Source organism: Malaclemys terrapin, chromosome 6 (assembly GCF_027887155.1).
Source record: "Malaclemys terrapin pileata isolate rMalTer1 chromosome 6, rMalTer1.hap1, whole genome shotgun sequence".
NCBI lineage: Eukaryota > Metazoa > Chordata > Testudines > Emydidae > Malaclemys > Malaclemys terrapin.
In genome coordinates this window covers 59,747,361-59,760,388 of record NC_071510.1, presented here as the reverse complement: position 1 = coordinate 59,760,388, position 13,028 = coordinate 59,747,361, and the positions used below count along the sequence as shown (strand labels likewise).

Sequence of the window (13,028 nt, the reverse complement as noted above, 5' to 3'; positions counted from 1 at the left end):
AAGTGCTGGGCACCACACTTCAGGGAAGACATGGACAAATTTGGAGAAAGTCCAGAGGAGAGCAACAAAAATGATTAAATGACTTATGAGGAAAGATTGGAAAAACTGTGCATGTTTAGTCTGGAGAAGAGAAGACTGGGGAAATAAGTCTTCAAGTATGTGAAAGGTTCCTATTAAAAAAGAAGGTGATAAATTGTTCTCCTTATCCACTGAGGACAGGACAAGAAGTAGTGGGCTTAAATTCAGCAAGGGAGATTTAGGTTAGACATTAGGAAAAATGTCTTAACTGTAAGGGTAGTTAAGCACTGGAACAAATTGCCTAGGGAGGATGTAGAATCTCCATCACTGGAGGTTTTTAAGGACAGGTTAGACAAACACCTGTCAGGGATTGTCTAGATAATACTTAGTTCTGCCTCAGTGCAAGGGACCTGACTAGATGACCTATTGAGGTCCCTTCCAGTGCTACATTTTAATGATTCTGTATTTGTCACTCTTGATCACTCCTCCAATCTCCAACAATTTCCTATTTTTGTACTCTTATGTTAATTCAAGTTAATCACATCATGGATGTGTTCAGAATAGCAACCTAAGATTTAAAAGCACTGCTTTTCTGTATTGATGCTCATATACTTTAAGGATACCTATTAAAAATGCCAGTGTCAAACTGCAAATCACTTCACTTGGAAGCCTCTGTATCATGCTGTGTGTTAGGACTCTTGGGCAGCATTCACCTCACACTCCCTGTCAGTACCCGGCCTGGGTTGGGGAAGCTAATGATCCAACCAGCGGACCTTCAGTGATGAATCCTGGTCACATGCCACCTGAGGCATATCGCGCATGTGCTAAGTAGTATAGGGGTCTTGGCTGCATTGACAATGTGGCATCCATAATGTATGGTCTTACTACAGAGGACATTAGGAGCATAAGAAACTGAGGCTAAATTAGTACAGCTGAGTGATAGAATGTTAACCATCACAGTTAGTGATTCTTCACTCTTATTACTCTATCTGAAAAATTAAGTGGCCTTTGCCCTCTTACTCAGACAGAAGATGATTTAAAAATTTATTCAAAGTCACCAATTTATTATAATCCCTTTTTAATTTCTGAACCACCATGCTTTGTGTTCTTGTGGCGAGTGGCCTTTCCAATCCTGCTCTCTCACAAACATACATTGAAGGCGGCAGTAATAGGATAGCCCTTTTTACCCAAGGGCTTTACCTCCCATACCAGCCTGTTGTGTTGGAGGAACTCACCCTGATTGATGTGTGTGAAATGTCAATGTACGATATCATGAATAGGCTATCCAGAAAGAGGGGCACTGCTTTGTATAAATTAAGAACCAATCTAAACCTTTTCCCTCATTTCAAGAAGAACTTTGGTCTGGCCATGTTCTCTCTGCTCCATCCCTGGCCAGTGGGAAGAGGATGTAATTTGTTCTTGTATCCTCTGTTGGAGATACCCCTTACTAACAAGGGAACATAACTGGTCCTTTTAATTATCACCTCCACCTCTTCTGCACCAGGTGATTCCAGCTACCAGAGAGAATCTGGCCATTTCTTTAGGTTTTGAAAATGTTTTAGCAGGTTTTGCTGCTGTTTTTAATTTTCACTTACTTCCTGGTGCTGACCAGGACTAGGGGCTTGATTCAGAGCCCACCAAAGTCAATGGAAAAACTGTGTCTAACTTCAGTGGGGTTTGGATCAGGCCCTAGAAGCAGTGATATCAAAACACCCTGGACTCTGTGTGAGGAACTCCTGTTATTTTCAATATTTGTTACCTCACAAATACCAGGACTCATTGTAGGCAGCACTGGGGTATATGCATAAAATAAAGTTTGCTGACAATCTTCCATTATAAACCCCCTCAACCATTTGAGCTGAAACTTTCTATGCATGGTCTGTGCCTCACATTGATTTTTATTTTGTAATAGTTTCAGTGTAAACAGTTCAGCTGTTTCTGAGAGGGATAAAGAAAATCAGTCATTTTGCTAATGTTAACATTTTCTAACCACTTCTTTGAAGAGCACTAGTGCTTCCATGAGTTGCAACAGGAACTTAACATTTGACAAGGAGCTAATTCTGAAGTTGATGTGCCTTTTGCTATCCCCATGAAAATCTATTCAATTTTGACTGAGTAGTATGTTTCTAAAAATTGCTATTTACACATTCTTAGTAGAGCTTGTTAGGGGGTTGTTGCTAAAATCTATGAAATTTTAATCTGTGCTGAACATGCTCCCAAGATCCACAGGTTGTGAACTCCAGAGAGCAACAGGCACTGCAGGAGCAGTAGCCGCTACTATCCTTTTGGGCTAGGAAAAGGAATGTTGGCCTGGGAACCAGGAGAGCATTAATTCTAATCCCACTTCCTCCATTACTGGTATTAATAATTCTGTGTACTTCACAGATTTTATTTTACCCCTATTTTTTTGGAGGATGAGAAGTACCATTCCCCAAAAGGGAGTAATTGAGAGGGCTGAACAAGATCTATCAGCTAGGCAGTTTTTAATCCATTTAATGTGTGCCATGTTAATTTTATATTGTTCTAGTTTAACCAAAATGTTGTGTGGCACCATGTCAAATGCCTTACAGAAGTCTAAATATATTACATCAACACTAAAACCTTTATTGGCCAAATTTATAATCAGAATAAAATAAGATATCAAGTGACTTTGACAGGATCTATTTTCCATAAACCCATGCTGATTTGCATTAATTATATTAACCTCCTTTAATTCTTCATTAATTGAGTCCCTTATCAGCCGGTGCATTATGTTGCCCGGGATTAATGTCAGGCTGATAGACATATAATTACCCGGGTCATCCTGTTTACCCTTTTTAGAAATTGGCATAAAGTTAGCTTTCTTCCAGTTGTCTGGAACTTCCCCAGTGTTCCAAGAGTTATCGATAATCAACATGAATGGTCTAGCAAACTCCTCACCCAGCTCTTTTAAAACTCTTGCATACATCCTGCTGACTTAAAAATGTCTAGTTTTAGTAGCATCTGTTTAACACCCTTCAGAGATACTAGTGGAATGGAAAGTGTGTTGTCACCATAGGATGAGATTACATCATCTGGTTTCCCCCAAAATACAGAGTAGAAATATTTATCGAATGCTGCTGCCTTTTCTGCATTATTCTTGATTATTTTACCATTTCCATCTAGTAATGGATCAATAGCATTGTCAGGATCATAGAATCGTAGAATATCAGGGTTGAAAGGGACCTCAGGAGGTCATCCTTTTTGTTCATAATATAATATTTAAAATTGATGACCCAGGCAGTATGGGTATGCATGATGGGGTTTCTTTGTTGAGGTTTTTTTTATGGTATATTACATTTCTTAAAAATTAAGAGGCTCAAGGTAGCAAAGTCAAGCACTCAAAAGTTACATAGCGCATGCCACCTTCTGCCTGTTTGTTCATATTCATTATGATATAGTCTGCAAATACATCATCATATGCCAGTTGTTCTACAGGATCCTTGCCTAATTCATTTCACAAAGTGAAAGTGAAGCAGGCAGAGAGTTTGTTGTTTTCTTTCCTTTTTTTTAAAGAGAGAGAGAATGTTCTCATGATTAAGAACTGGACTGGGAGCCAGTAAAGCTTGGTTCTATTCCTGTTTGTGGCATTCCTTATGTGATGACAGGCAAGACTGTTATAATACATATGAACAAAGATGCCAAAGTATAGTTGCATAGATAATCTTAATTCTGGCATTTCCTGCAACCTAATGTTCCTGTAACAGTTTTTTTTTATATGTAATAAAGAGCATAATGTTCAACTTCTATCCCAATGCCCTTGGTGTAACTTGATTTAATTGTTGTGTCTCAATACTGTTGACCAAATTCAGATCTCCTGTAAAAGTGCACAAGACCATTGAAGTCAGTGCATTTACACACTACCTTAGGTCTGAATTTGGCCCAGAATTTTTCACAATAAATATTTAATGATGACCTGCTGCATTTAAGTAATGTTAAGCTTTTGCAATTATAATGTGCTAATTTAATATAACTTGGTAAGAATTCCCCTTGCCTACCCTTTAGCATCATCCTAAAATTGCCTTTTAAAAAGGTGGCTACAGTAACTGGGCTATGAAATGAGGAGATAACTTGATTTAGAAGTTGGTTCTTATGAATTAATATTGCATACTTTTTGTCTCAATTATATTTAAAATTGTTGACATATTTTCACTGAGACAACAGAAATATTCTCCTTTTTGTCACAAGCCTTTAGTTTACACTGATGATGTTGGGGTCTCGATTGTTTCATTAGCTTTTCTTCAGGCTTCTGTTGCCAAAGCCCACAATCAGATTAAGTCTCCCGGGCCTTCACTGACAATGTTGACTGTTCTCCTGGCCTACCTGCTGGGCTTCCTTCCATTATTAAATTTGTTATTCAGCTGTGCTGCCTTGTCTTCTAATCTTTTGACTTGTCACTTTTGCATTGCTTTGTGCTGTTGTGCAATCTGCAGCAGTTGACAGCTCAAGAAACCATCTGGGCCCTGCAGCTTATTGCTGTCTTGGGTGATACTATGGCTCCAGCATCTCTAGCTAATGTCCTTGAGTCTAGTGTCAGGGGGAAAATGAAAGAAATCAGTGGCTTTGGGAGGAATCATCTGAAATTCTGTCCTGACAGCCAATAATTTTATTCTTCCTTAAATTTACAAGCACCAATTTTTTTTTTTGTATTTCTGTATTTAAATGACTTGTGCATTTTATCACTACACAGCAGGGCAAGGTTTCTGTTTGAGCATCTCTTGTTAAGTGGATGGGGCATGTGGACTCAAGTATTTTTCATTGCAGCAAGAATTCTCAATGGCAACTCCAATGTTAGTAGCGCCAGTCTAATTAACTAGCAATAACCTTTACAACTTCATTCATTTTAATTCAGCTTGTAGACTATAAATTCCAAAGCTGTGTGGAATAGATGGTCTTAAATTCAGGCCATTGAAGTTCAGTTTATTTTTTTCCTTTAAAAATAAGATCACATTAAAACACACACACACAAACATGGGTTATTCAACATAGAATTGACAAAAAAGAGAAAAGTTGATGTACCTAATCAGTTAAGTAACTTCCAGTCTCAGCAGAAGACATTAGATCTGTTCAGAAAAAGTCTATGGACAAATAAACTGACCCTTCATAATTAATTGAGAAGGTAAAGAAAAACATTAGAAAGTTAAGAATTTTTAGTTGTCATATCTTTTTTTTTTAATCTATTTAATTTCCCCAAGTTTGAGACTTAAGAGAAAAAAGCCCTATGTCTTACAAACTCCATTATTTTTGCTATTTTGGTAGCGTTCATAATTTCCTTAACTTCTCTGGGGCATGAGCAGAACCATATTCAAGAATGTATGAAAGTTAAGCTTTGTCAGCATAACCCGAGGAGCTTGTAACGCCTGTGAAATCCACATTTCCTGATTCACTGGAATTTTGTATGTTCCACCTACACAGCCTATGTGGTCAGTAGTTGGTTTATTTATGGTGCTTATAATTTTTCAGCAGAGGTTGTGGATCAAAAAGGACTTTGCACTGTTTGTAGCCAAGATCCAAAGAGACGTGAGGGAAGCTTGTACAGCCCCACAAAACAAATGTTAATGTTTCTTACACTTGTATTCTAATGGCAACAGTATTTTAAGAAACATTCCCTTGCTGCATTTGCAACCAAAACATTGCAGCATTTTTGCTAGTTCATGAAAAACCCAAAGGTAAAATTGACATAGACAAAGAAAAAGTGAAGCTAGTCTAGCTTAGTTTCCCATCTAGTTTTGTTATCCAAACTGAGTTAAATGCAAAAGGCAAACAAATAGTACAAATAATGAAAATGAAAAACAATCTTTTTTATTAATCAGATATATTTGTAATATGGTGATGAAACTTGGTTTTAACCTGGCATATTATGTTCATATTAGATCTAAGTGTATCTGACCATTGTCTGCAGGTCTACAAACGATTGGGAAGGGTTGACCCAAGGCAACAAAATCTGACCACTCTGCTCATCTAATTTGAAGCGAATTGGCACTCAGCTGCCTAAGATCTACTGCGGATACTCCTCCTCTTTTTAGTTTTGTACTTAGTGTTTGGAGATATACAGGGAAATAAGTTTATCTTGATGCTTAATCAAGGAGTCGCTGGGTTTTTTTTCATTTGTGATGCATGAGCCTTCTCCCTATTCCCCCGTACCTTTTTTTTTTTTTTTTTTACCCTGCAGAATTGGTGATAGTCACCAGATCTGTTTCTTAAGTTGTAACATGCACGGATAACTAAACTGTATGTTCCAAGTAGGTAGTAATTGTCCCATGTGCCATTTCTCACTCAGCATTAATGTAAATGACAAACTTAACATTTTGAATTTGCTTGTAGTTATGAGTGGACATGCAGATGTTAGATCAGTTTAAAAAAAATGAAAAAATCATCACTTTCTAAAAATATTACCATTCCTCAAACACAGTCTTTTGGATTTACCTCAGACTTTTAAAGCAGCTCTCCTTTGGGGGGAGGCTACACATGATACAGTTTATTCAGGGAGCAGTTTCCAGAAACTTAGTAGGGGGTTAACATCAGGTCAATAATGAAAACTGTTGAAGTCTCCACGAGAGTGAAACTGCTGGAACTCTGTAATTAAAAATGTCAGAAACATCAACTTGACAATTATTTTATTTTTACACTGCTGGGAGTGCAACGGGAATGGCTGGGAATTTGCAGACTGTGAAAATGAATTGGTAAAGTGCATCCTGTCATAATGTTGTTCTAACCAGGCAACATAGTACCTGCCCTTTGTGTCTTCTAGTAGATTATTTTGGCAGGACATTTTGTTTGGGGAAGTAGGCCTCGCAAGCTACAGACACTTTGAGGAATTTTTGGCTTTCTGTAACAGAAGGAGAGAGAATTTGCAAAGTTTAAGATACTCTTTAAATCAAGGAAAACACTCTAAAGTGGTCAAAATTTGCAAACACAGATTTTAATAATGCTAGGTTTCAGAGTAGCAGCCGTGTTAGTCTGTATCCGCAAAAAGAAGAACAGGAGTACTTGTGGCACCTTAGAGACTAACAAATTTATTAGAGCATAATAAGACAACTCCCACCTGTTTATGCTCTCTGTATGTGTGTATATATATCTCCTCAATATATGTTCCATTCTATATGCATCCAAAGAAGTGGGCTGAGTCCACGAAAGCTTATGCTCTAATAAATTTGTTAGTCTCTAAGGTGCCACAAGTACTCCTGTTCTTCTTTTAATAATGCTGTCTTTAATGAAAAGGGCACAAGCCTACATGCTAAAAATATGTAGAACTTTATTACAAAAATAAGATCTTGCTGCAGTTGTAATATACAGTACCTTGCAAAACCTTAAAAAAAGTTGTGTGGATATTGCCTTTGTTATTGTTTATATTTATTTTTTGCAATTGTTGTGTAAGAAAATTAATATGAAGTGTTTTTTAAACTATCAGCGATTTCTTTTCCTATAGGCGACTCTTAAAAACCATGTATTAAAAAAAATGAATCTAGACTTTTTTTGAAGCACTTTGAAAAGAAACTTGAGACTTGAATTGGAAACTTTCTGAAAGATGTGGTTTTATTTTTCCAACATGAGATAGCTCAGTGATGAGCAAAGTCTGCCAACCTGCTCCTCCTTAAACAGATGTGTTTTGCTTTCTTGGCATGGAGCAGTTTAGTCTCTTCCCTTGCTAAAATTTATTTCCCTTTCAAAATTGATTTCCTAATTAACTATACTGTAAGTGTACTTGACAGTATGATCATGATCACACACATCTTTTGATGGGTGGGGCTGGCCAGAACAAAAAGTTCTAGAAAAGAGTAGTGGCTAATCAATAATAAGATTTATTGTATTGTACGTGTACATTATTAATCTTTCTGGACCACAGTTGCCCATTTTTGCCCTGCTAAACTCATCTAAACTGTAGGTTTTTATGAGAACAGCTGTATGTCATTTGCTGTCTGAATATTAAACATACAATCTGCTAGCTCAGACATTTAACCAAGTGAAGATCACAGAATTCTGCAGAAATCTGAAAAGCTTTGTCAAACTATGAAATTTGACTGTTACCTAAAGATCAAAAGATCTCCGTGCCTGAGGTAGGAAAACACTGATTAATCAGGCAGAATAATTTATTTGCCTCAAACCTATCAACTCATGCTTGGTAGATCTTTGTTTATCATGGCAGGTAACAGTAGTGATTAGAGAAGAATAGCATAATTATGGAGCTTTTATGATTAGCTTTGTATTAATTCATTAGAATAAAATGACTCCACTTTGTAGCTGGTAAGCTAGGTATGTATTTATCAGTAAATGTATCTTTCAAGTCCCCCTTTCATCCTTTCCTAATAATAATTTAACGAAGTGCAGTTTGAAATTAAAACCCATCATCATTTGATTGCTACAGTCTTACTCCTGAGTGTTTACAATACCGAGTTTAGCACACATCTAACACAATTTTTCATTGTAAGATATTTTTACTGGAAGGGCATGTCATTTGAGTTTCCTTTACATTCAGTTTGGTTTTAAAAAACAGGTTTCCCAAAAGGCTGGTAACACAAAAGTTAGACACAGACTTAGGCGTGTAATAGTAATTAATCATTTTTATTAAAAATTAAATGGATTAAAATCTGGCTAACTGATATGTCTCAAAATGGAAACAGGAAATCATCATTCTGTGTGTGTGTGTGTGTGTGTGTGTGTGTGTGTTTCCACTGAGGTCTCTCAGGGGTTGGTTCTTGACCCTACACTATTTAATATTTTTATCAATCACCTGCAAGTAAACCTAAAATAATCACTGATAAAGTTTGCAGATGCCAAAAAAATTAAAGGATTGGTAAACAATAGAACAGGTCACTGATTCAGAGCAATCTAAGTCACCTGGTAAGCTGAGCATAACCTGGAATACTGTATCCAGTTCTGGTGCCCACAGTTCAAGAAGGATATTGATAAACTGGAGAGGGTTCAGAGAAGAGCTAAGCGAATGCTTAAAGGATTAGAAAACATGCCTTATAATGATAGACTCAAATTGCTCAATCTATTTAGCTTAACAAAGAGAACATCAAGGGATAACTTGATCACAGTCTAAAAGTACATACAAAAGTACATAGGGGAACTAATATTTGAAAATGGGCTCGTGAATCGAGCAGAGAAAGGTATAACATGATCCAATGGCTGGAAGATGAAGCTAGACAAATTGCGACTGGAAATAAGGTGGCTATATTTAAATCAAGATTGGATTTTTTTTTTCTGAAAATACATACTCTAGTTCATTTGGGGAAAGTTCTATGGCCTGTGTTCGAAAGGCGGTCAGACTAGATGATTACAGTGGTTTCTTTTGGTCTTGGAATCTGAATCTAGTACAGTACATGGCTCTTACTATTGTCTTCTTTTAAAAACTAAACTAACTTTACTTCCTTTCCTCAGCTATTGACTTAAAGAATGGTTCTGGTGAGGTGTATCAAGGGCCAGCACAGGGTTCTGCTGACACCACTTTCATCCTTTCGGATCAAGACTTCATGGAGGTGGTCCTAGGCAAGATTAATCCACAAAAGGTAAAGGCATTGTGAAGTAGAGATGTTCAGTGGCATTGTGAAATATTACTCGTTTACTCGGAGACATTCTTGAAGTAGCACAATTTCTAGCGTGCAGCTTATTTAGAAGAAAAGACTGTCTTGTAGGCCAGTAATCTGACTGAAATATATTGAGTCTCTGTGAAAGGTGCTGCTGTAGAGTACGGTGCTCACTCCTAAAATGGCGCACACTGGTGTATGAGATACTACACTTTCCTATTGTAAGTGGAGAGAGAGATTTCACATACCACTGTGCAAATCTTAGCTGAGCAACTCATATCAACCTTGTACATGTAATAATATTCTGACTTGCAAGATTAATACCCACGGTTTGTACATTAAGAATGTAATAAAGAAGAAAGGCCCATTACTGTTGTCATGGGCGTGTGGATTTCTATTGCATTATACTGAGAAACAAATCTATTAAAATTAGGCATAAATCCTCCTAAATAAGGCAAATCACTTAGGGGAGCAGATTAGAAAAGGGACATAATAAGGAGTTGGCATTTGAGCATCTGCAAATGTTCCTCCTTAAGTGCTTAAAACTATTCATTTGTAATTAAAAACGCATGTTATACAAGTTAAGTATCTCAAATTTAACATAATTCAATTTATAGCATAGATAAATGAATATTCTTAATTAGCTCATCATAATATATTGAGAGCTCTTCTTTGATCCCAGTCAACAGGACTGAAATTAACAAGGACTTTGAATTTAAAATTTGGAGCTAACAATGTTCACTACTATATAATTCCTGTATACTGCATGAGCAGTAGGAATATACAGTACAAATATTTTGTGACCTTTATATATAACAGGCACAAGGTCTAAACAAACAAGTTTATGACAATCTGCATTTCTGTATTCTAAGGATTAAAGTGATTGCATTTCATGCACAATATTTGCTGTTAGACATCAGTATCACCTGTGAGTTTCTGTGGAGAGGAGGGGCTTTCCACCTGAAGACGTTCACAATAGCAATTTATATTTTGGACTACTGGCTCCATCAATTTCTTATTTGAATTTATCTTTGCGTTAATGGGAATATGGAGAAGTGTGCTATTCCAGAATTTTGTTTGCTTTCCTATAACCTTCAAATTGCAAAACCAAAGTACAGCAATATTGATTAAATAAACACATTTTAAAATGTCATAAAAATTATGAACCACATTTAAACTGGCTATGAAGAGTCACAAATCAGGAGTAGAACTAAAAATATGCAATATTGGAATTTCAGTGAAAACGCTCAAAGACTGATTATTCTGGTTGCACGAGTGAGTGCTCCACTGCATATTGTAAATGTGTTAAGAAAAAAGTCAACTGACCGATATTTATTTATTTTAACCCATTTAAAAATGGAGACCCTGGCTGGCTGTGTGTGAATTTGAGTAGGGTTCAGTCATCCTTTTCCTATCCTCCTCACTTGCAGCTGTGGGCTGATGTTAGCACTCACTGAACTCAAGAGGGTCTGGTAAGATGGGATTGGGGCCTTGTCTCTGTGTAGTTGTTAACTTCTGACATTGGAGACTGGAGAAGCTCAGCTTTTACCAGCACGCTCCCCGTGTTGCTGAGCCCTCAGAAATGGCTCAACCACCGCCACTTCTCCATTTACCACTACCCTTCTCCATCCCTGTACTCCTCAAGAAGCTTGGTGTTTGTGATTCTTGGTGATCTATACAATGAGGCTTAAAATGTCTTCTGTTCATAGCTAATGGACATTTCCTGGTGAGGTTTGTCCTGTAGGACTTGTCTAAAGTAAACCTCACTCTACTACTGTAGTTTGTTTTTGTTTTTGTTTTTTTTTTTTTAAATAGACCTTTGAGAAGTAGGCAAACAATTGAAGAAAATTATTTTTTTTTCCCCTCTGCTTCCTATAGGCATTTTTTTCTGGTAAACTAAAAGTGAAAGGTAACATCATGCTGAGCCAGAAGCTGGAGATGATTCTTAAAGACTATGCCAAACTCTGAACTGCTAGATGGCCTACTTCAGTGTTCCCTTAAGAAGATCAGGAATGGCTGTCATTTCAGAAACAGAGCTTGAACCTTTATGCACATTTCTTATTGTCTATGTTCTGATTCACTTTATTGCTAATATGTTTCCTTGATTGTTGCAGATACAAAAACCTGATATAAATCTGTTTAACACTCTCTTTTTCTCTGTTCCTCAGTAAAAGTTTGAATCATAATTTTCTCATATTGTAACTTCATTTAAATAAAACTTGCGTAGTTCTTACAAAATACATATTTCTATATCAATTATAAAGAAAATTTAATCATTAAAATGCTTTGATACCTCCTTCCTGCATCATTGTCTTTAATCCTTTCATACTGCTTAAGTCTGATGTTTAAAATGCCAAAGAATCTGAAGGTTTTGTTTTTGCAGTTGGTGTATTTGGTGGTTTATTATGGCCTCCTGTAAACGTCTTAAAGAAGCAGTTAACTTGAAGTCAGTTTCATTTATTACATGTAGTCTGCATATCTTTTGTAGACAAGAAAGCTCTTTGAACTTCGCAGCACATCACCACATTCAGGTTGTCTGCCATTTAGAGAAATTTACTATTAATTACCATTGTGCCAATTAAATGCAAATTCTCGGTGTCTTTCAGTACAGGCCATTTATTAAACTAATTAGGTGTTGTTCATGCTGCAGGTTGGAAAGGTTTATAGCTGTGTTAAAGATAATAGAATGTTTTAAATATGCAGTGTTGGAAAAAGACCTCGTTCAGGTCCTGAACCGGAGGGGAATTGCAAGAAAGAAAGTTGATCTACTGTTTAATGATTTCCTTTGTGTTCTTGAAAGATTGTTACTTTTATTTACTTGCAAAGCAAGTTAAATCAAGACTTGCAACCGTATAGTAATCATAACACATAAGGAGGATAATGCCTTCCTCTCAGCAACTGCTCTTACAATAAGAGGTAGAAACCAAGGGGTTAAGTGAGTTACCTTGTACCACAGGGACGTATGTCTCATATTTAAATAGTATGTAGACATGCTTCTGTACTGTTGTCAATACCACTAATACCTGCTGCTACAAGATCTCGCCATTAGGTGGAGGAAATGAGAGCTCAGTATTTCACATTGATTTGGAATTTCTGTATATATCATTTGCTTTGAATCACTTTACAAACCAAAGTTAAATGTTTAGTCTTTTGCATTCGCTCTCTGACTCTGCAATGACTTTTACTCAGTAGCTACAGCAATCTGCTGATTGGGTCAGATAAAGCTTACATGGTTATAATTTATTATTATAATTGATTATGGTTATAATCAAACTTGCATCTGATGAAGTGGGCATTCACCCACGAAAGCTTGTGCTCCAATACTTCTGTTAGTCTTAAAGGTGCCACAGGACCCTCTGTTGCTTTTTACAGATTCAGACTAACACGGCTACCCCTCTGATACATGGTCATAATTAATGCTGCATGAGAGCTTTTTAGCTGAAAAGCAGTTGAGTGCTGAAA

The 13,028-nt window shown here is 36.7% G+C and overlaps 1 protein-coding gene across 2 annotated transcripts in view; it reads left to right on the top strand.

The window, feature by feature from the left end:
• HSD17B4 (hydroxysteroid 17-beta dehydrogenase 4) overlaps positions 1-11,863 on the top strand; it is a 113,380-nt gene extending 101,517 nt beyond the window's left edge. For both annotated transcript variants that reach the window (XM_054031691.1, XM_054031692.1), the window contains exons 23-24: positions 9,421-9,548; positions 11,445-11,863. In XM_054031691.1, the coding sequence (XP_053887666.1) occupies positions 9,421-9,548; positions 11,445-11,534 (218 nt within the window). In that variant the 3' untranslated portion in view covers positions 11,535-11,863. The remainder of the gene's footprint in view (positions 1-9,420; positions 9,549-11,444) is intronic.
• The last annotated feature ends 1,165 nt before the right edge of the window (positions 11,864-13,028 follow it).